The sequence below is a fragment of the Alligator mississippiensis genome, chromosome 3, assembly GCF_030867095.1.
Source record: "Alligator mississippiensis isolate rAllMis1 chromosome 3, rAllMis1, whole genome shotgun sequence".
NCBI classification, from domain to species: domain Eukaryota; kingdom Metazoa; phylum Chordata; order Crocodylia; family Alligatoridae; genus Alligator; species Alligator mississippiensis.
In genome coordinates, this window is record NC_081826.1 from 86,861,140 (window position 1) to 86,885,807 (window position 24,668).

Below are 24,668 nucleotides of genomic sequence, written 5' to 3' on the forward strand. Positions count from 1 at the left end.
CCTCAGCATAATTTGCCCTGCCGGGCTCTCACAAATGTGAGCCTTGATAATTTTTTCAAAGACTTTGCCAAGGATGGAGGTGAGACTGACAGGTCTATAGTTGCCCGGGTCCTCCTTCCTCCCCTTTTTGAAAATGGGGACCACGTTGGCCCTTTTCCAGTCCTCCGGGACTTGGCCCGTGCGCCACGAGCTTTCAAATATTCCCACCAGTGGCTCTGCAGTGATGTCGGCCAGTGCCTTCAGCACCCTTGGATGGGGCTCATCCGGGCCTGCCGACTTAAAGGCATCCAGTTCTTCCAAATGACTCTGCACCATTTCAGGGTCTACGCATGGAAGTTTGGCGCCTTGCTGCTGCCTCTCTACAACCCCAGTGAGAGACTTGTCGTGCCCCTCACTTAGGAACACTGAGGCAAAGAACTCATTGAGGAGTTCAGCCTTGTCCCCCCTGTCCGTCACCAATTGTTTCTGCCCATTTAGCAGGGGTCCTATTCCTCCCTGGGCCTTCCTTTTACTCCCTATATATCTAAAAAACAATTTCTTGTTGTCTTTTACTTGGGATGCCATCCTCAGCTCCATGGTAGCTTTGGCCCATCTAACTGCCTCCCTACAAGCACGAGCAGAGGAGGTATATTCATCTTTGGTGATCTCTCCCTGTTTCCACTTTTTATGTGCTCCCCTTTTGTCCCTTAGGCTGCTCTGGATTTCTCTGGTCAGCCAGGGAAGCCTCCTGGCCCCTTTCCCTCTTTTGCCTCGCTCGGGGATCGTCTCGCTTTGTGCCCAAAGGATCATTTCCTTAAGGCACAGCCACCCTTCTTGGCCTTCCATCTCTTCAAATCTCCTACTCTGCAGTGTGTCCTTGACTAATCACCTGAGTTCATTGAAATCAGCTTTCCTAAAGTCTAGCACTTTCACCCTACTAGTTACCTTACCAACTCGCCGTCTTATGGTGAATTCTATTATTAGGTGATCACTGTCTCCCAGATGGCTACTGATCTGGAGGTCCGCTACCATGTCATCTCCCGTTGCCAATACCCGATCCAGTATGGCATTCCCCCTAGTGGGACTGTTTACCTTCTGAGTCAGGTGGAGGTCCTGCACACAGGTTAGAAACCTGCGTGAGCGGTGGGACTTTGCTGTCTGTGACTCCCAGCAGATGTCCGGGTAGTGTAGGTCCCCCATGACTACCGCCTCTTTAGCTTTTATGGTCTCCGAGATTTGCCTCAGGAGCCCCGAATCTCTTTCTTCCCCTTGATGTGGGGGTCTGTAACAGACCTCTACCACCAAATCCCTTTCTCCTTGCCCCCCATGTAGCCTAACCCACAATCCTTCTACTTCCTCATCCTTGGATTCCATCTTGATGAGGGTTGATGTATAATGCTCACTGACATAGAGCGCAACCCCTCCCCCTTTCTTCCCCACCCTGTCTTTTCTGTACAGTCTATAACCCTCAATATGTACCGCCCAGTCATGGGATGAATCCCACCAGGTTTCCGTTAGCCCCACTAAGTCATAGGTGTTTAGTGCAAGCAGGAGCGCTAGTTCATCCTGCTTGTTCCCCATGCTCCTAGCATTAGTATATAGGCACTTGAGCCCTGCGACTGGTGCCTTTGCTGCCCCCCCGCTCCCAGTCCCAAGGGGCCCTTTGATTCTTACCTTCTCATTTCTTACCTGTGCCATGGTGCTGGCCTCCCCATGGCTTTCAGGTTCCCAATGCTCTCTTTCTTCAGGCTGGGCTGTCCTTGTGGGTGCCACATGGTTTGGTGGTCCACAGCTTCCCCCGCCCTCATCTTCCCCTCCCCCCGACAAGCCTAGTTTAAAGCCCGCCGGAGGATGCCCAAGATGCTTATATGTTGGTGAATTTCAAGCTCCTACTTGAATGCGTACTGTATGGCATTCTACCTGGTCTGAGACATTTTAAGATGGATGTCTTCTGCTTCTGCACTGCTCCTTCAGAGCACTGCTGAGAACCAAGGCCCACTACCACCATGCATGTGCCAAACCGAGAACTGAGGCTGTGGAGCTGCCTGAGGTCTCCTGCTATTGCTTTCGACCCCATCAGAGGCATAGATCTTAAAAAGAAAGAAGCAGCTGGGAGTCACCCCCACAGCAGCTTCATTGCTTCCTTTCTAGGTTTGGGGTGTGTGGGGTGGGAGTGGGTGTAAAGGAATGCTTGTTAGTGGTACTTTCAGGAACAGTGTGGAAGCACTAAAATTAAGAATCTTAAAGGAGGTTTTTAAATGATTTTTCATATAAAACCTACTCACATGAAAACATAAAAGTGACAGACACTGCACCTTTGGATCAAGAAAGCAAAATATTAAAATGTAAAGATCTAGAAGTTTATCTGATCTAGATTGGCAGGTCTCCATTGATGCCATCTCTCACCAGCTGAGGATCTGACTCTTACAAGTCTAATTATGCCATCTCTGTGCCCCTGGAGCTACTTAATTGGAGGTTCAGGGATATTATGGCTGCTACCTTATTTGACTCTTCCTAAAAATGAAAACAAACCCAAAACATTGTGGGATATTATAAAGCCCAGAGACACAAAGCGGTCTCCTTAACTATGAGTAAGATAAAGGGCAGCATAAATTTAGGTTAGAAGAAAATGATAGAATATGGAATGATCTGATGTAGTCAGATATAGTTTTATTTATTTGCAATCAAATAAGAAAATAAAAAGTTTAAAATATGTAATGTCTTTAAAACTGTATATACCAGTATTTGAAATAGAAAGTTCTGCTTGGTACAGAGATAGGAAAAATACAGTAGTCATTGAAAAGAAGAATATAGTAGTCATTGGATAAAATGGATTGAGACCCATGCTGTGTGGAATGTTTCTGTTCCAGCAAGAGCGAGGACCACATCCATCTTACTGAACCATAAACCCTCTAGCCTACAAAAGTCCCTTCTTTGATTGCCCAGAGGCCCAGCCTCACAAGGAGTACCAGAGAGGATTAAAGACAGTGCCTGACCTGTGGTATGGTGATAGGAGTCCTATGCTGAGAAATCATTATTTGTCGAACATTTTTATGGCTAGTTTGCCACTTTATGGTGTCTTAAATTGGGTGCCAATATAACATCCTTGCCATTCATGCCATGATTAACATATTCATTATGGCATAAATCTAATGCATAGAGGGGGCTTTAGACACAGGTAAGTGTTCAGAATAGTTGTCTTTATGTAGCCATGTAGCTGCCCAGCTAGTTCATATCTTACTCAGGATCTACATGTGCACACTTACATGTCCACACTGAAGGGAAGTAGAATTGCCACCTGATACATAAATACCAAAAATGTCATTTACATCACTAAAAACTCCTTTTAGATGCACAAAGGGAAATAGAATTCCATCCAGAGTGTGCAGTAAATGTTCTCTATGTAGAATTCCTTACCCTTATGTAAATGATCTTTTCAAACCAACCATTTCATGGCTCTGATGCTATTAGGTCTTAGCTCCCTCTGTTGGAGGTTGTTTAGACTGTCATCAAACACTCAATTTAATGAGGGGGATATCACGGGACACTGGAGAGGCACAACCTTTGCTATCACTCTTGTGCACTTCAGTCATAGTTTTAATCATACAGGGGAGGCTTTGAATTTTATTTTTAAATCACAAAGAAAATTCACTGCATGAACAGGGTGGGTACTTGAATGTGGGAAAACAGTGATATCAGTTAGAACACTGATTACTGCATACCAAAATTATGCAATGAAGGGAAAAGATCCTTTTCTTTCTTTTTACTGCATGCTGGACCTTGGCTTTGGATTCATGATCTCAGGATGTGTCTTTGATTTTTTTGTGCATCCAGAAAGCAGAAATGTGAAGCCCAGAAACCACCAAAGAAAGGATGCATAGGTCTTTCTTCCAAGAGTGGTGAACAATTAATATATAGAAAGCAAAGTACTGCACCAGTAATCATAGGATCTTGATAACTTTATCTGTAGTCAAATGGGTTCTTGGCATGGATGAGAGGAATAATCTTCATGATATTATGTCCAGATGAAAAGTTTTAATTGAAAAAAATTATGTTTTTGTATTAAAAACGTTTAGCTGGTTTCTTGGGTGCCTAAGGGAATTCGGGATGTAAATACCACTTGTATCTCATCTGAAAATCCCAGTTCAATTTTGTTATGCTTTGTTGTACAAAGTCTACAAGATACACAGATGCACAGAATGGCTAGAGAAACTGATGAGCACTGGAGGAAATAGCATGTCAATCCAACGTAATTTGCGAGGGTTGCAGTAAGACTAGGGTGGCCATCATAGAGGACAGTCTGGTTGTCCTCTGTCCTCTATTGATATGAAACCCGACACCTTTCTGTCCCCTATTTTTCTTCAAGAGAAAAATAGAGGACATAAAGGTGTCAGGTTTCATATCAATAGAGGACAAGAGAAGCAGAAAAGCAGAATGTCCTGTATGATGGCCACCCTAAGTAAGACATAGGCAAACTCTTGTATGTGGCTTTTGAGAGCCATAAGGGCTCTGCATGAGCAAGAGAGTCCTGCAGTAAAATGCATGTCAAAGAACAATCAGTTTAATTCAGGGGTTAGCAAACTACAGTCCAAGGGCTGGATCTAACCTGCAAGAGGGGATCTGATCTGTCAGAGGGAAATGTTCTCTTGGAGCTGTGTTGTGCCACCTCTCTATAGCGTTCCTTTCTGCTTGGAGCATGCTACTCTGCAGTGTCTGAGCTTACCCTGGCTGCAGGGAGGCTGGGAATCTGGCATCTAGCTATTGAGAGCGGGGTGGGGGGAAGACAGAGATTCCTGGCTTGCAGCGACAGCCTGGTTGTAAGCTTTGGCCTGCACTGGTGAAAAGCTGCTGACCCCTGGTTTAATCTGTAAAGAAAAAGACAGAAAAAAAATCCTGAATTCAATTAAGCAATATCTATATCTGCTGCTGCTTCAGCCCCCTCTTTGAAAGGCTACTGATCATATTCCAGCTTCCCGTAATAGTTCCCGAGACTGGTGTGTATGTGGGTAGGGAAAAAAAAAATCATGAAACTTAAATTCATTTGGAATGTGAAGTTTATTTCCAGAGGTTTTCTGTTTCAAACTGTAAGTAGTTATGGAAAATTTTAAACCTAGATGTCTGATGTTACATTCTGAGAGAAATCTTTTCCAGAAGTATTGTGTTAGCAGAAAGTGTTAGTATTTAATGCCACCTAAAGTCGGTTATCTCATTGCCTGGCTTCAGGCATTTAAGTTTGAACATTTTTCTGTCACCTTGTCTCAGATTTGCCTATTGAATAGTCTTTTAGAATTTAGTACGTGTCTGAAAGGGGTGCTCTGAGTTTTTTCTTTATCCCTTGCCACTTCCAGTTGCTCATAGTCTAAAATTCTGGCTGCAGAGAATAATCTCCCACTTTACCTTTCAAACTTCCCTGTGTATTTGAGATGCAGTTGGTGAGGGACTTAAAATATAAAGGAAAATACATGTGTATACATGCAGAGTAAATTTTTCAGGTTGCTTATTCTTGGGAAATTACATGTGATGTTTCCATTACATAACAATAGGAAATTTATAGCTAATACACTCAGCCATTCCATGTGTGACTGAAAATGAAGCTGTGCCTAGCTGTTATAGCAGAAAGATGCAATTAGAATGTAATTTGACCCCTTCCAACAGTCAGAATCTAACTGTAAGCTGCCAGAAAATAGTATGTCAGCAACGAAGCCTATTATCAGTCTTGTTTTGCTTGAAGGATGGGACAGCTCCATTGTGGATAGCATCACAAATGGGTCACAGCGAGGTGGTGAGGGTAATGCTGCTTCGGGGAGCTGATCGAGATGCCACACGGAATGTGAGTAGCTTTCGGGGAAATGGAGGCAGAGAGTCATTGCAACGTATTCAAGGTCACACACAAAGTCTTTGGTGTACCTGGGAGAAGGGTCTTAAACCTTCAAGGATACACTGGGGTTGCAAGGCCATCCTCATGGAATCCCTTTACCTCTGCACTGATCTTATGTTCCCCCTGGACTCCCTTCTGTTTGGCAAGCAGTGCAGTTCAAGTGATGCCAGTGGCTGTCCTTTTCTTTATGTTTCTAGGGCTACCTTTTCAGGGGAATAGAAGTGGATGGGAAGGCCAAGTTCATTCAAATTCCCAATATAGTTGAAGAGGGGGAAAGAAAACAGGATTCACATTGCCCCCAAATTTACCCATCCCTCCACCTTGTTCTCTCCAAATCCTCCCCAAGCAAGGACTCCTGCAGACCTTCCTCCAGGAATCCCTGAAATAGATGGCAATAGACCCAATGCTGTAAATGGGTCATTGCATGGATTGAGGACAAGTCAACCTTTTCCCCATTTTGAGCATGTGAAAAGCTGTCATAATAACTGAACTCTTCTTTCTCTCTCAATCAAAGGATGGTACAACTGCTTTACTTAAAGCTGCTAACAAAGGGTATAATAATGTTATAGAGGAGCTACTCAAATTCTCTCCTACACTTGGCCTCTTGAAGGTAAGTATGTGAAGTGTGTAAATTAATAGTATATGGACTTGGGGAGGCAAAGAGCCAGACTCTCTACTGGAGTTGTTATTGACATCACTGCAGAAGCGGTGCCCTGATGTGATATTGATTTACATCTATTTCCATAGATAGCTATGGCTCACAAGTGGAAGATAATATAGGATTCAGGCTCAGGGAGAGTGAGAGAGAAATGAAGTCTATGCTTTATATTTTGGTATTGTTTATATATGAACAAAACATTAAAAAAAACCCCAAACAACCCAAGGATCTGAGCTTTAGGAGGAGGAAGTCTACCTGGCTGCACTTAGAATTCAGTTTTGTTTTCTGTCATCTTATTTCATTTAAAGAATAAATGGATTGATCTTTATATTGCACTTCTAGTGCCAAATCCTGCCTTCAATTGCACTGATGTCACTGAGGGCAGAATTCAGCCTTCACCATTGCAAAACAGAATTCTAATTCCAGATTTGATCTTGATTCTCCTTGGGTGAATGTAAAAACTTTGAAGATTATATTGGATTTTATATAAGCTTCTTTTGTGTGCTCATAAGTTCAATGTGCAGACTTAACTAGTACAATTTTGCAGCCTCCACTGTTGTGGGTGTAACTAACATGACTTGGATCTCTTAGTGCTTGATCAGCAAGTATAACCTGTTACTCAAAGTGTGTTTACATGGCACTATGTAGTGCTGTGTAGAATTGCTCAGGTTACTCAGATGAATTAGCTTGTTTAATGCCAGCATGAACACTAGAAGCAGTATAGGCACATCCATGTGATGATCTAGGATATATTGAAGCTGAGGAGTATTGAGCATCCTTCTCAGCAGGGTAAATTAGCCCAGGTGTGGATCATTGTGGTGCTCCCAGTTTCCCCTGAGCTGGCTCATTTGTTGTGCTGTGTAGACATAATTCTTAGATAAATGGAGTGGCAGTCACTTAATTTTTAATTACAAGTGTGAAATTGCACCCACAGTTATTTGAACTTTTATTCTGTGAGGGGGGGTGAGGAGGGTGAGGCAGCAGAGAAACATATGGCCCCAACTACCCAGCATGTCTATATTGTTCCAGAGCATTTACATTAATCAACAGGGAAAGGGAAAAAATGCATACAGTCAGTTTGGCTTCACTTTATCTGTTGCGATGTCATTCTGCTCGCTGATGGCTGAATCCTGCCAGGCTGAAGCTGATCTTTGGGTCAACTGCTGTTCTTTCACATACTTCTATTCTGCTAAAAATGTAATTTTAAAAAGACCACTAATTTCCTTGCTAGTATGAGCCTGGCTTCTGTGTATATTAAAGCCCTAAAATGACTTTCATAGTACCTTCAAAGATCCATTGTGCTGTAATAGTTATCAGCCCCTGTGTTTTTGATAACCTAAGAGCTATTGTGTTATTTCTCTTCCTCATACATGGATCTGTTCTTTACTGCTGTTTTCTCCCCTACATACACTGTACAAATGTGTGGATATTTATTTGTATGTTCTAGAATGGGACTACTGCTCTCCATGCAGCAGTTCTGGGTGGCAGTGCTAGAGCAGTAGCATTGCTTTTGGAAGCAGGAGCAGATCCTAATATTAGAAACAAGGTATGTTTTGATACATTGTACAGAGCTTGTTAAAAGTCTCAGATGATAAAACTAAACATTGCAAATAAATGTAGTCGTTACAAAGAAGATTTCAACAAGGCAGGGTGGTCAGTGGCAGTCCATGTTTTTTGCACATTGCCCTTCCAGTGTGTCTCAACACCTGAGCTGAAGAAACCAGTCTCCCTAGCCATTCAATCTTTAGTGTCTAAATACTAATTATAAGAATGCCACATAGGGCCAGTATCTATTAAATATGTAACAAAATTTGGCCTGAGGAACAGGAGTTTTGATATGGATTCAGAGGGTTTTGAAGCATGGGAATATTTGGCTCTGGGGTTTTGGAGGAGGCCCATCTGTAACTGAAATAATAGCTTAAAATTAAAGCATCCTGTCACTTTCAGACTTCACAAAGCCAGGGCCCTTGAAAGGATTCTGCTTCCTGGGTGTCTGTTTAGTAATATGTTGGTCAGAGCTAAATAAATTATTCCCATACTTTATAATACATCTTATTATATTTTACATTAATTCTGTTTTTTTTCATATTGGCAGCTTTTTGCAAATAGTTTATTTCCCTGATTCCATTGTGTATTGGCAGTTGTGTACTGAAAAACTTCTGCAAAGGTGTTTTCCTTTGTAGTTAGTCCATGAGCTGTTTATTGCAAATAATTGATATCAAGCTGGGTTGGTTATTGGTGATTCAGTCATACTATTTTTTTTGTTCCATGGTTAAGTGAATGAAAGGTTCACAATCAGATTTTGATGTTGATGCAAATATTTTGTTTATCCAGTCATCCAGCAATGCTTTCTGAATATCCTCTAGTAATTGCTGAAAATAGGCTGTTTTTTATTAATGTTCCCACCAATACACATTTGTTGCTGTGCAGAAGAAATGAGATGCAAGCACAGATGCAGCAAACTTTAAGTTTTAATTGAGAGAATATTCACATAAAATCTTTTTTAAGTAATTGCCTGGTTTACAGTTCAGCAGGAATGTTATGATTCTGTCCATATCAAAAATAAGATATAGATAGATCTATACTATCATATAGATCCATCTGTACTATTTATATGCATTTCACTAGGTGGCAGCAGAGTTAATAACTCTAAGACAGTAGCTCACATTTTATTAGTAGCCCTATGAGGGCATGGCAGAGTAAGGCTGAGTGTATATCCACTTTAGGTATATCCAGAATGAAACTGCAGTGTGTGTGTGTGTGTGTGTGTGTGTGTGTGTGAGAGAGAGAGAGAGAGAGAGAGAGAGAGAGTGAGGGGTCAGGTCTAAGGTTGTAGAGGGTCTGCAAGCTGAAACTCCTTTATGAGCAATTAACAAGGACCATGGCTCTGTTCACACTACACACTAGCTAGTGGAACCTGGAGTAGATAAGGGAGTAATCGTTGTCCAAAGGGTGGAAGTGTGTGTGTATATGCATGTGTGCTTGATTGAGTCACAGTTATTATTACTTTGAATTCAGCCTACAGATTTAGCTTAACTCATGATAGCTAATGCTTTTAAACTCTGTTTTGGATATACTTCCCTCCCCGCTTCTAACCATGGTGGTTCTTGTTTCAGGCAAATGAACTGCCAGCAGAACTAACAAAAAATGAACGCATCCTGCGGCTCCTCCGAACAAAAGAAAAGCAAAGGAAAAGCTAGGAGTTCTGTATCAGAAGTGGTTTGGCAGTGGTTTGTCCACACTAGTACTAAAGCAAATCTGTTTTTGAGAATGGTTTATTGAAATTACCTTTAGCCTTTATCACGGAGTCACAGTGTGATAGGGCCCTAGTATTAAACCAAATAGGGCCTTTGTTGTGGACTTCAGTGAGAACAAGATTTGATCCCAGTCTTTTTTGCACTATAGCTCTGCCTCTACAAATCCTTGCAGTCCCAGCACTTCTGTCAGCCCCTACATGCTTGTAGCATACCTCATACCTTCATATAAAAGTGCTCCAGCTATTTTACATACATTCCTAGCACTGTTATGATTGCACCTGCTGTGATCAAGTCCTTTGACTAACTGATTCTATGTGCTTCTGTTAAGTGTGAATCACTCAGTTCTTGCATAGAGGAGAAGCATATGTTTTCCAGCTGCACTGATTCAGTTGTCCCACAATGCTTCAGCCCACTCTTCAGTAACTGGTCCAGCAATTTAGAGCTCCAGCTCTGTCTGCCCTTCCCCATCACCCAGTTTCAGGTTTAAGAGGGAGCCAAAGGGTACTCATCTGTGCTCTGCTCTGCTCTGTCCTGTAGCTTCACCTGTGCTGTAGAGAGCCTGTGGATACAGAACAGACCACTGCAATGTTATTTACAGGATCTTTATATTGCTAAAGGGAAAGCAATACAAAACTTATTGGAGTGAAAGATAGCAAATCGACCACGGCATGTACACATCCATATTAGTAACTTCAAGTTACGTGTTAAATGAATTTACATTAACTGACCTGGGTTTGCCATGGCAATGAGAAAACTGCCTCAGCTGCTGCTTTTATCTGCCTGAGCCCTGCCAGTAGGCATTAGATCAGTGATTCTAAACTTTGTTAGACTCAAAACACCCCTCAGAAAATGTCAGCTCGTAGCTTTCACTGGTTTCTTGACTATGAAAAATAATAGAATAATTTTCCTGTTGCAAAGAACTCAAAGACCACAATGGTTAAGAGTGTTTTTTCGAACCATGGATCACTCTTTGAAATTTCTGGATTTATTTTGTGAATCGTGTAGGTGTTCGCACACCTAGTATTGCATGGCATCCTATGGCACCCTTAAAAAGATTTCAGGGCGCCCCAGGGTGCTGCAGCACTGTTTGAGAATCACCTGCATTAGCTAAAGAATATGCAATGCCCCAAGCTTGTCCACCTCCCTACCAAGTCATCCTGGTTCTTGTATTGACACACCATTGCCTCTCAAGGTGAGGTATAGGACAACTACCTGATGTGAAGTGGGATAAGGGAAACTAGCTGAGCCATAAGACATATCCCAGAGAGATGTCCTTCCATTTGCCCAGTGGTTCACAACATTTTGAGTCAGGGCACCTTTCCACAGCACTCTTGAATTTGGCAGCACCCCAGTTGAGGCAGCACAATGGTGGTTCCCATTTTACCTCAGTGATTCTCAGCTGGGATGCTGCCATAGCTACCACCACATTAAAGTGCTGAACATACCTTGTGCAAAACTGAACCAGGAAGGGCTACAACACATGTGCATGCTCTGGGCATCATTAGGGTTGTCTAATAAGACTAATGCAGACTGCACAACATCTGCTGGAAACAGGCACACAGGGAAGGTGGAACTGTCCCATGTGCCTCTGTTTCCAGGAGAAGCACTGGGGGGCTGGGTTGGGAAGGGCTGGAGCAAGAGTGGGTACTTCTGCCTGCTTTAGATTTATCAGATAACTTCAGTGCAGACAGGAGTGCATGTGTGTGCTGTGGTCCTTCCCAGTCTGGCTGTGCATGAGGTGCGGGGGTACTGGACCTGGTTGTAGCAGCAGTGCCTGTGCTGTGGCACCCCTGAAAGGGTCTTATGGGATTCTGGGTTGCCATGGCAGCCTGGTCAAGACTCAGTGCACTAGCCCCTTGCCTTGACTACCTGTCCAGATCTCAGAAGGAAATATCAGAGGAAAAGAAACTGTTTCTTAAATAATGACTCAATAAAATGATCCAAAACAGCACAAGTTATGAAAAACATAAGAGTTAGCTTGGGTTGCCTCTCAAGATAGACTGTGGGCTTCTATTTAATACCATAATCTGTCCAGCAGTGGTACCTGCATACAGTTCTTGGAGAACGCATCCCCTTTCTCTCATGGCATGGGAGATGGATTTCCTCAAATCCAAGGGCAGGACAGATCCAGTCACTGAACAAACCTACCCAAGTGTATTGTTACCAGGTGCAAATATACTAGATACTTAATTGTGAGGCACAAAAGTATACATGCTATAAAAGCAAATTTGGTATGTTGTACGTATCTGTGCCACTGTTTATTATGCACCAGCAACTATGCTATGCACCTGCACCTGGGACCTGTGTCTGGAATTATCAGAGAAGCATCACAGAAACTTAGCTGTAACCTCTGTGTCATGGACTCGCAATGAACCGTCATGGAGCATGGTAATTATCCATGTCCCCATACCATGATACATTGATAAAGAACAAATTATTGCAGTATAGGCATGCCCTCAGTCTTGTTAGCTGCAACCATTTTAGAGGCTACCCTTCAGTAAGGTTCAAATGTAACATTAAGTCAGTAGGTGGACAAAAACCACTCTACCCATCTTGGAACCATAGCAAATCATTTAAAAGCATTGATATGGAAAAGTCCTTGAAAAGATATGAAGTTCTACCATGTTAACAAGCTGCAAATATGAAATTTAGCTGAGTTGTTGCACTGCTAGTCCAATGAGTGAAAAATCACTTTATTATTTCTCAAGTGAGCCCAGTTCACTTTAGTACTGTTTTCCTTCAACATTTAGGGCCAAAAATATTCCTAAAACCAGATACCTAGTAATGAGCTGGGATTATTCTTTCTCTTGTGGATTGGCAAATCAGGAGGAGGGAATGAAAGCCATGCTGAATAAAAATAATGGGAAAAATAATGATTGCACTGTTGTTTGCAAGCTGCTGTTGATATTTACAATATTAGAAGGCAAAAGTGTATGCTTTCCAGTTACATTGTGAGAAGATGCCAGAGAAATCTGCTTGCTTAAGTAATCAATATTGTTCATTCCCTGAATTAAAGTGATATGTTTGCCTAATTTCACCGTGTAGACAAGCTACTGTGGGATTCAAAATTGTGCATAGATATTTAACAATTTGCAGTATCCATCACAGAGTCCCATCCTGCAAGAGGCTCAGAAGAAATGAGCACCCTTAAATCAGACAGTTATCTGTGGGAGTTCAAAGCGCACAGTAGCTCACAGGATTGAGTTCTAATTTATTAAATAAAAAGTGAGGCTTGGGCTCACTGATAGCCCAAATTGGATATATGTGATTGTCTTCTGAATTTGTTTTGGAGGGAGCTACAAGGATCTGTGCAGTGCTGACCCCCATTGATTGATCACTTTAGAGGAGGCTTTCCATAGAGCAACTTCAGAGCAGCAACTGCAGGAGACAAGGAGAGGCAACCAAGGTCCTGCAAAGAAAAACCTTCCACTAATTGGGAGGCAGAAGGATAATCCTTAAAATCACTCAATAGCCAGCCAGGGTAGGTGAGTAAAACACAGTTTCACCACAGAGTCATGCAGTAATGGACAAGCAACCCCCTATAAGGAGAGAGATTAATTTTTCCTGAGTCTAGAAGGGTAGAGCCATTGACGGTTCTCATTTCTCATACCCACCCAATGGCAGATCAAAGTAGATGGAATAGAGGTAGGAACAGTGGCTCTAGTTGTAGCTGGAGCAAGAGAGTTGAGCTATCAGAGTTTAGGTAGCCAGTTTCTGCAAAGCTGCTTTGAAGACTAGCATATTTTCTTCAATCCCACCCAAAAAAGCAGATAGGGAGTAAGTTCCTGGCCTCTGGCTGCTTTTGAGGGACATGTTTTTTTCTGCTCCTTGTGTTGTAGAACTTTTCAGGGCCTTGATGCCATTCCCAGTTGCCTCCACCACTGGCTGGCTGGCTACTGGAGGAGGAGGTCTAATGCTACAGGGACTGAAAGATGTTTGGGGCATATGCTGGCATGAGGAGGCTGTAAGGTCTCTCTCAAGGAGCATGGTGATGGTGCATGTTATCCCCCAAAGGAGAGGGAGCTATTATTGTAAAAGAAAAGATCCATAGTCCAGCCAGGCTTGGAATGAAAAACAGGAAAGGCAGTTACCATCCCCTTTGAGTATTTATTTGACCTCCTTTGCCTTTGAAGCATTCTGTTTCAGACTCTGATGCTCAACAGCATAATAAAAGCATGCATGTTTTGCCGGCAGCTGGGCTTGAAAACTGCAATCTCATTCCTCACTATGCAATGAAACATCCCTTCTCACAAAGAAACCTTTATAATTCTGTGCACTTATCAGGCTACATTCATCTTTAAAGTGATGCAGAGATTCTAACTACGCTCAGCTTTTTAATTTTTTTAAATTATTATTATTATTCTAAAGGAGAGACCTGCTTTCTCTTCATTGCTGGAGTGATTTAGTATTTATATTGACAACAAATTTAAGCTCAACTATTGTACTTTTTGTCTAAAGATCTCAAAGCACCTTAGAGACATTATTAGCTTCATAAGCTTCAAAATGCACTTCTGAGGTAGGTAGGAATATAATATACAAGTCATTTTACTCACCAGCGAACAGCAGCAGTTGAATGATACACATTACCACTACAAGTGTTTAGGTTAGAAATTGAGGAATATTGAATCCAGGTGAAACAGCCAGGCTAGGGAAGATAGATGAGATTGAAATAATGCGAATAAGAATTTGGCCAAGACATATGGACCAATACTCTCCTCTCATAAAAAGTGTCATAGACTCTCTAATAACTAAAAATGCTTGGGATCTTGGTTTTGCATTTTGCCCACAAGATAGCATCTCTAGCAGCACTATGTTGGGTTCTGTGCAAATAAGATCCATAAAACCCTATATAGTACCTTCTATGCAGACTTTGTACCCTCCTGACGTCTCCTCCTTAGCTGCTAGTACTCAAAGTCTGCTAGTTTCTGTACAAGTCAGGGAGAAGGTCACAAACATGACTAGAACAAGAAGGAAAATTGTTAGGCTCCCCCTTCCAAGCATTAATGTCAGTCTAGACTTCAAAAAGGAAGATATGGTGAGTATGGAGGAGGGGCTCCAGGGCCCGGGAGAATTGGCATTTAATCACTGATGCGTCTACTGGTGCTGTTGTCAGAGCCCTTGAATGTGTGGAGCTTTCTGATTATATAGGACCACCACTAATATGCACTTTAACAATGTGCAGGGGCATATATTTATTAATACCCCAGAGTGTACTGTTATACCCATTGAGGCATATCAACACCCTTTCTTCATTGCTCCACTTCCTCCATGGAGGTAGTTTGTTCAAGTCTCGGTCCAGCCCAGCCCTATTTAACATAGGAGATCAAGCAGAATCAGGGCAGGAGATCATACAGTTGTAGGCCATATTAAATGCACTTTATTAACTACTGGCTTTATTAACTATAGCATGCATTTGCCTTAGACACTGGGCTTAATTACAAAAATAATTCAATCTTCTTTGTTCATCCACTAGAAAAAAAATTGGGCACTTAAATTTTCATCAAATTATCCTTTTAATGTCGTATTTAATTTCCCAGACTCAGAATTTTTTAATAAAACACAGCTATACTGATTGCACACAACACAGCCAGCACCAGTAAGTGGCACTCAAATCAACATGTTATTTATTATTAATGACTAAAACATGAAGGATCTCTGTTGAATCCCCTTAACTTTAATATTCAATTTATTCAATGTTCTTGTTGCAAAGACCTAATTTTTGTGTGGTGTACACAAAACTCATTCAGAATAAAAGGCCTTAAACACCCAAGCATGAGGCTCATTTTATTTTTAGCACACAGCATTAATTTATGCATTTAAATTCTTCCAGGTGGACAAAGATAAACAAGCCCAACTCAGCCCAATTCCACCTGTGCACAGTGCACATTCATTTTAGCAGGGTTGCTCAGAAAGTAAAATTGGTCCATAAGCATTATGTATACAATGAGCATAGACAAAAAATAAAACTGCTTTAAACATGTATGTCTGGAACCTTTGTTTACTTGCACTGTTGGTCAAGTACCCTGCTACATACTTATGGATTATACTGTATGCAAACATAAAACAAGCTAACAGCCCAACCAAAGATTGCACATGGCACTGTGTGCACACATTGGGCTAAATGGAATTATACCATCTGACATCCGCTCTGCATTTTGTTCCCAGGTATTTCTTATTATTTTCATACTTTTCTGAATTATGTAGTTCTCTTATGTCTGCAATGTTGTTCATAAGAAAAATCCTATGTAGATTTATATTGTTCCATGAAACAGTAGGATTCTATGTTGGAAACACTGATTTGTTAAACCACACTTTTCCATACCATCATTCAAATTAAAATGAATACTCTACTTTTCTTCCTGTTAGTGTTTTATTATGTGGGGGCTTTTTACCCTCTTTCTATGGTTTGTTTTTTTTTCATTTTAAGGTGTACAGGCAGTGGAAGGTTGGAATATAAACAAGCCTCAGCTATTTTGAAATAGTGCGGTTGATTTTCTAGCTCTGTTTTGTCTTAGCATCAGTTTGTTACAGATATAGTCCTTTTCAAGCACCCCACAAAACAAATGAGGACAGTGTTCTTGCCTTAAGCAGCATACAGACTTAATTCAACACAGCATAAAGCCCTGATGCAAATACCATTGAAAGACTTGCACTGAACTTGGTGTCTGTTGGATCAGGTCCAAAATGAGCATTATAAACAGCCAAATTAGGAACCAAGAAGAGAAAAGTAGAGGACAGGGTGACTAATAAGACCACACTGTTACTTAGTAAGTCATATACATCTAGGGTTCTGTTACATTTTTTAAAAATCAAATAAACCTTTACACCGATCCATCATTTCAGCTCAAAGAAATGTCTACATCCTACTGATATAAGCTGTTCTCAGTGGATTTTGACCTCTCTGAAAGACAGGGAGAGTCTAAATTGCAGGCTACCCTTTTGCCCTCATGGGTAATGCCCCAGGTTTTTGGCCTCATTTTAGAAGTTTTTATTGCACTGCATTGCACTTTCTAGAGATTGTTTGCCTCGTTGTCAAATATTTCTACATCCATAGAGCAGTAAAGATGACTATAGAATATCAAGCTATTTAATTTATCCAAAGAAAGTTACAAATAGTCTTGATCACAGTCTGTAAGTACCAATACAAGGAGAACATTTCTGCTCTTTTATTTGATGCACAAAAGCTTATAAGATCCATGGGTTGGAAATAGTAAATTCAGATTAGAAACTACATGCAAATATTTAGCAGGCTAGTCAATCACCAGAACACTTTAACTAGTAATGAAGTAGATCCTTTACCATATGAAATATTTAAATTAGGACTGGATGTCCTTCAAAAACATATATTCTATCTTAACCTGATATTTTATACCCGATGCAGGGATTACTGGATAAAATTATAGTTTGTATAATGTAACGCATCAGACTAGATGATAATGGTTCCTTCAGGTCTGAATTAATAGCAGTTATTGATTTGCCTATCCAAAAACTAAAGTGTTCTCTCCTGACTGGTATAAAAACCCTGGGCCCAGCCATAGTGAAGAGTGCTAGCTAGCACTGCTAGGGCAGGAAGGAGAAGGGGAATGCACTTCCTTATCAAACCCCATCTTTTTTCTTCATGTTCCCATGGACTCTGTGGGTTGCATGCAAATTCTGAGCCATACAAAGGTACAGCACCTTGACTTTTCTGAACATACCATTGCTGAAGAGAAGTGCATGGCAGTGCTGTAGGCTGATGTTCTTATTTCACAGAAGCACAGTGGCAGGGGCATCAAATAAATCTAGCCTGCCAAGCTGCTCTAACAAGCCTGCAGGATGACTCCTTGGCTATGGAAGCTGATGGCTTGAGTAAGTTGAGAGCATAGCTAGCCATGGAATTTGGGGCCCCTCAACCCCAGTGGCCATGGCCCTGAACAGCAGGAAGACAAGCAAGGGCTGTGCTGATACAGCCCCACTTGTCCCTCAGCTGCTTGCTCTACAGCCTCTGTCCCTGAACCTGCTTCCAGCCCATGCCTTAGGCAGTACCTGCTGCCACAGCTCTGTGCCATGCTATAGCTGCCCCAGGCTCCAGGCTGAATCTGGCCTGGGGTATGGGTGAATTTGGCACCACTGTACAATAGATAAATCAGTAGCAGAATATCTCCTCAGTCAAACTCTGTGATAGTTTTTTTGCATTTTTCCATGCTTTCCTTTGGAGGGTCTCCAAGGCCTTTGTAGATACTAGACTCTACAACATCATCATACAGAATGCCTCATTATACAGATGGAGAAATTTCCACAGAGGGGTTGTGACTTGCCTCTATTATACAGTAGGTCTGTGGGAGAACTGGAATAGAGGTCTTCTGACTCAGTCTCATGCATTTACTGCTATGCAGTGACTCCACCTATGATAGAATATATTTCAACAAGTTCCAGTGCCCTCTATGACAGGTGCAGAAAAGGCATGATTAAGAAAAGTCACAGGACCTGGAAACATGAGTTAAGTATAAATAGGAGCAGAACAGGGAAATGAAGCAGCCACAGAAATTTGCAGAGGCCACTGTGGTGATCAAAGACAGGATAGCCTTAGATTCAACAGCACTGGACCAACTATGATTCAGGTGCTGGCTAGCAGCAATAGGTAAAACCCTTTCTGTATGGCTTGTTGCTCCCAGTTAGTGACTTTGAAGCTAGCAAAACTTGACTGAAGTATTAGGCACTTTGAGGCAAGCATAATGAAAGGTAAAACCATCCCACATAGTATCATAGTGCTTAGGGTCAGAAGGGACCTAAACAGATCATCAGGTCCGACCCCCTGCCCCGGGCAGGAACAGGTGCCAGGGTCATATCACCCCTGGGATTTAAGAGAACCTGTTTCAGCTCAACCATCCTTAAACCAGCTCCCACGTACTGCTTTCACCATGCTGATGCCGACATTTTAGGAGCACAGATAGCTACAGCTCATCCTTATTTAACAGCCCACTCCTCCAAGAAGTTTTTGTGCCCCCTTATGTGTGCAAACAGCTCTGGGGTCAGAACTGATAAACCACAATCCAGTTGCACAATGGAAAGCAAGACACCATCCTCCCTTTGAAGATCTGGGACTCTAGGACACAGGCAGCTACAGGATGCAGCTTTGCTTCTAAGTGGATTTTTCCCTGGATTTGCAGGGTGTGACCCAGGGATCCATCCTCACAAGGCTGTTTTTGTATCTTGCTTTTCACACAAGCAGCACATGGATTGAAAATAAAGGAAACTGGTAACTGCGAACATGTGATGAATGCTCTCAACTTGGCTCCTTCCCCACTCCCAATGTCGTCATGCTGACAGGAAAGCCAGCTCAGTTTTAACCATTACTTTCACAGCGATCCTAGGCTTCCACAAGATCCTTCCTCTCCCTACATGATACATGCAGTTCCCTAAGAGGAACCCTATCCTCAGAGCTCCAGCTCTCCTTCAACACCGCACATTTTAAGCTTTTTCATGCAAGGGCAGAAAGGACCATTAGGTCAGTTCGTATGATTTTTAGCATGGCACAGGCCAAAGAGATGCAACCCATCACCTCTCTATTGAGCTTGAAAGCTTGCTGGGGTGCACAGCCTCCCCCAGCATATAACTACTGACTTCTCACACAACAGCCAAGAAGCTGAGGCTTCAAATGCAAAGTTTGTAGAAAAAAATTAAAGGTACAAAACCAAATAGAAATGCTGTCTTTAAAAAAAAATTAAATAGAAATAATTCTGTGAATTAAAAAACACAATCCACATGTTGCCATGAGGCTTGTAACGATGAAGCCAAAAAACAGAAGCCAACTCTGAAGAAACAGGAAACCTATTGGAGTCGTTCGTGTGCTGGTTTTGCACTGCAAGAAAACTGAACAGCACAGATTTTCTGTCTTGGAAAAAAAATGCTTATTGCTTTAGTCATCTGAAGTGTTTATTAACATTCATGTCTTGGAATTGTGGATTTTGAAAGAGACAGTGTTCCCTGGAGCCTAAAACTGCTCACAGTTTGGTGCTAGGTTTTTTTCCCCCCTACTCATTGTCTTTCTACTGCTTAAAATTAATTAGTAGACTTTTCTTCCTAGCTGGTTCTCTGCACCCACTCCTAAAAAAGCTATCCCAAAGAAGCTGGAGTTTCAGGAAAGTTATTACAGAGCAGCTAATGGAAGAAATATACTGATCTGTACACAGCCAGATAGCAAACATTGGTTTTCTTCACTGCTGACAATTGGCTGGTTTATCCCCAAAATATCCTTGGACTGGTTTGGATTCTGTGTAATAGAATGTGGCGGGGTGTGAATTTAGATTAAACCTGCTAACCCACTTGTTATGTCTTGTCTTAAACTAGATGGTAAGATTTCCAGAAATGGAACATGCCACGGTATTTGTACAAACCCTTGCACAATATGTCCCCAGTCTTATTGGGCCTGTGGGTGCTGTTGCAATACAAATTACAAATGATATTAATAAATTACTAGAAAAATAACAGTTGCTCTAACATGTTTTACTATGCAGATACATGTCAAGTGAACATGCACTGAATTTTCCAGTGTGTGCAAATCTTCTGATTTATTCCATTTTTAAGACTGTAATGAATTATTTTCACTAAATGTATTTGTGGTTCTATTCAAAAAAAAAAATATCTAGTCAGTTGAGTTTCCAGACTGGCTGAGCAAGGGTGGGGAGGGGAAGGAGGTGCACTGCTTAAGGGCAGCATCAGGGGTTGCCTACCCACACAGGTAAACTACTACAAAACAAGTGAGGGTATGCAGTTAGATTACAGTAACTATTCCATGCTAAATCTTACTGCACAGTAAGGGTGCTATTTTGAGACTGACCTGAATACGAGTGAAAAGTAATATTCAGATCAACAAAACTGTGCATCCAAGAGGACCCTGTATACATTCCCCATGCTGTCAGCCACTTGGGGTTCTTCTGCATGTTCAGAATTTGTGGAAACAATATTAAAGGAGAGGAACATGTTTTAATTTCCATTCTGGCTGTGACATAGGACTTCAGAACTCTCTAGCTCACACTGGTTTAGACTTGGAATATGGAAATCACTATTAATATATATAGCACTTATTTTAGCTTGCCTGTGTACAAAGGTCAGTCAGCTTGTTGTGGCATTACACTGGAATAACACCTATTAATTTAGTAATATGTGTAATGGCAAACAGACTTTTAAAATATGGGCATCAATGAGAGGATATTAGCAAATATGATAGTATCCTCTTTCAATCTTTTCTGTATGGCTTGTTGCTCCCAGTTAGCAACTTTGAAGCTAACAGAACTTGATTGAAGTATTAGGTACACTGAGGCAAGCGTAATGAAAGGTAAAACCATGCCACCTGAATCTGGAAGGTTATTACAGAGCAGCTAATGGAAGGAACATACTACTGATGTGTACACAGCCAAATAGCAAACATCATTTTACACATTACACTGGAATAACACCTCTCAATTTGGCAATATGTATAATGGCAAATAGACTTTAAAATGTAGGCATCAATCAGAAGACATTAGCAAATATAATGTTATCCATCTCAGACTGAATATGGGCTACTCAAAAAAGTATCTTACGGATCTGATTTAAACTGAAAAATATCAGTGCAAGATGAGAACAATCTGCAGGGCTAACTGTTCTTGATTACAGCACTGTACACCTTGAAAAAGTTCCATTAGCTTTCCCTCTCTTCTCTGATTTCTTAATAATTTGCCCTCCTATGATTTGTTAGACAAGACTATGCCGTCTCTATTCAGCTGAAGACACAGGCATTTGTAACACCAAAATAGAACTTTTGTAAGCTTGGCAAATACCTATGAAAATTATGCCAATTTTAAATCCTTTCTCATTTAGGATTTGCATAACTCTGTTATATTTCAATCCACAGGTTTCTAGGACCACTCAGTGTAGAGCTGAGTGATGTTTTGTTAGATAAAAAAAATGTATGAAGTCAAAAGTGAAAACATAAGAATTATCATCTGAGCCATTTGCTATTTATGTTGGGTAAACCTAATATCTTTTATTAGACCAACTCAGATACTTGGAAAAATTCTTTGCAAGCTTTTGGGTATAAATACCCTTCGTCAGGCTGAGGAAGCACCAACAGTTGGTGTGCGCTCTTCATGAATGGAATGATGCTTCCTCAGCCTGAGGAGGGGTATTTATACCCAAAAGCTTGCAAAGAAGAATTTTTCCAACTATCTGAGTTGGTCTAATAAAAGATATCAGGTTTACCCAAATTACCTTGTTTGCCTGTGTCCTTAGACCAACACAGACAGCTACAGCCTATACCCCTGCTATTTATATTAGCACTTATACACAGCAGTTAACATTTTTGCCAACAGATGGCGATGGTTTGTCATATTAACAAACATCTGGACTATTTTGTGGTTTGGTTTTTTTTGCTGTATCACCTAGATTAAATATTCACACACAACAGCAGGCTGCCATAGGAACCAGGAGCTTGTGTGAGTATGTCACACCATCTCATAATTAAAGTGGTTTCCTTTGAGACAGATAACAAACATTAACAGACTGGAAACTCTTTTAGTCTCAGACGATTACAACACTGATCATGCTACTTGACGTCAGCAGTTTGTGAATATTTTACACCTATGTAAGCAATGTCTTTGGAGCAAACTATTCTGTGGTATAAACCCAGTAAAACTGAGAGCGTTACACAATTTCATGGTAGCAAATAATTCCAGCTATTTTGGGAAGATATGATGTCAACATAGTGTAATTAATATAATAATATAACAAACGTATTACTAATGATAGTTGTAATAAAATATACTAATAAACTTAGTCATATGACCCACTTTGCATGGGATTGTGGAAATATATTTCTAAAAATATACTGATATTCTATCCAAGCTCATTTTAAATTATTTAGAAGCTTGTCGCCAACGGTATGCTGTCACCCAATACCATAATTTATTTAGGTTTCTTTACCGCAAAGGATCCCAAGTTACTATATAAATGTTGCAAACTCACAAGTAAAATACAGCTATTTCTGGGCAGAGGCAGGCCTAACACAGTCGTGGCTTACAGAACCTGAGTCAGGGCACACCAGATTCAGCCAAAATAAAATGAACTCTTTTAAGTTTTAGGCAAGGTAGTTCCTAGTGAGTAGGCTGAATAATTAATGCTTCCCAATTGGCAGTGCAGTGTGGGCCATTTCTGGATTACGCTATTTTGTTTGTTTATTGCTTTATTCAAGATGAGAATCCTTCAGCAATAAGACAATGAAAGACTTATAGCACAAGTTGTGAACATCCAGGAAGTGCCGTTTTGGATTTGAAACATGTCATGGATTTATTTTTGGCCACCTTTTGATTTATTTTTCATTCCTGGGCTGGATAACCTAAGTCACTTACCTGGGTCCATATGCCAACTAGTTTGTCAGCACATTGCTCACAGTCTTATGAAGCTCTTTAATTGGCTAGATTCCTATTTGATGTTGATGCCACTAAGTTGTCCATCAGCTGACACTTGTGCCTCACAAATATATTTTAAATACATTTTCTTACAAAAAATATGAAATATTTGTAAACCCCATTTTACTTAGAAAACAGAATTTACTTAAAACGATATGAGCAACTGAAATTCTGTGCCCTGACAATAAAGCAAGCAACTAGTAAAATGAGATGGTGCAGCTGGCATCTATGGGGAGGGTCATATTTAGCAGGTTTGATGGCTTTGAAAAGTTTGGTGCAATCGGGAAGGAATTCTTGGCCTATTTTGGTAGCTAAATTGTTGCTCATTGCACACTTCTCTTTCTTTCCATCCCTTTCCCCCCCTTTTTTTGTATTGCTTATTGTGACACAGTTCAGTTTTACAGGTATAGTCGATATACGTGTTTCTGATTTTTGTATCATATTTCAAAAAAGCATTTTTTATAAAGAAAAACATTTCCTTGAGGTGATGGGGTGGAAAAGTAGCTGTGCAGACGCTTTTTAACTCTAGCTAGAAATGTTAACTCAGGTATGGAAATAACTTCTAGTGAAGTAGTGGATGCATCATTAAGATGCTGAAGAAGGTCTGAATCTGAAAAAGAGCTGCACATTTAATTCTAATGACTAATGAAAGAACTTCTATTGATGATTTTGCCTAGCTTGTTGGGCTTTTATATATAATATTTGATCTAACAAATGAGTGCCCATACCAATAATGTTGGTGTTTTTTTTTCCTTTTGCTTCCATCCTCAACAGAGTGATATAGCCCTGGGCCCCTTGCATATTAGTAAGCTTCTAGTTTCTTTTGACTGGAGAAAAATGGATGTTGTGTTCTGCGGGATGACATGCTTGGGTGTTGTGTTCTACCTATTAACGTCCTTGGGTATTGCGTTCTATGTGGTGATGTCCTTGGGTGTTGTGTTCCATATACTGATGTCCTTGGGCATTGTGTTGTTTGCGACGATGTCCTTGGATGTTGTGTTCTCTGCAATGGAGCACTGGGGTATTGTGTTCCACCTATTGACATCCTTGGGTGTCACATTTTACGCGGTGATGCGCTGGGGTGCCGCGTTCCATGCAACGTCCTGCTGTTATATTTTAAGTGATGAAGCCCCTGATTGTTGGGGTCTGCGTGATGCTGTGTGCGGGTGCTGCCTTCTACCTGTGGATGTGCTGGGTTGCTTGCTGTGTGACCAGGTACGGCCGCAGCCACACCCCACCACCTTGCCAAAATCCGAGATCTGCCCAAGGGGGCAAATCCCACGCATGACATTAAGCCTGTGGCAACTTTGGGCAGAGGAGGGGGTCAGTGCTTAGCGGGGAGGGGAGACCCAAGCCGCCGCAACACGCAGGGGCGCTGAGGCCTGACAGGACAGGCGAGAGGAGGTGCCTGAGTCTGGGGCTGTCTGTGGGGAGCGGGCAGAGGCTTGCAGCAGCCTCCGGCGCGGCGG

General features: G+C 41.4%; 1 protein-coding gene across 3 annotated transcripts in view; it reads left to right on the top strand.

Moving 5' to 3' along the window:
• ANKRD29 (ankyrin repeat domain 29) overlaps positions 1-16,127 on the top strand; it is a 51,758-nt gene extending 35,631 nt beyond the window's left edge. For all 3 annotated transcript variants that reach the window (XM_059724174.1, XM_059724173.1, XM_019487180.2), the window contains 4 exons: positions 5,711-5,809; positions 6,372-6,467; positions 7,963-8,061; positions 9,632-16,127. In XM_059724174.1, the coding sequence (XP_059580157.1) occupies positions 5,711-5,809; positions 6,372-6,467; positions 7,963-8,061; positions 9,632-9,715 (378 nt within the window). In that variant the 3' untranslated portion in view covers positions 9,716-16,127. The remainder of the gene's footprint in view (positions 1-5,710; positions 5,810-6,371; positions 6,468-7,962; positions 8,062-9,631) is intronic.
• The last annotated feature ends 8,541 nt before the right edge of the window (positions 16,128-24,668 follow it).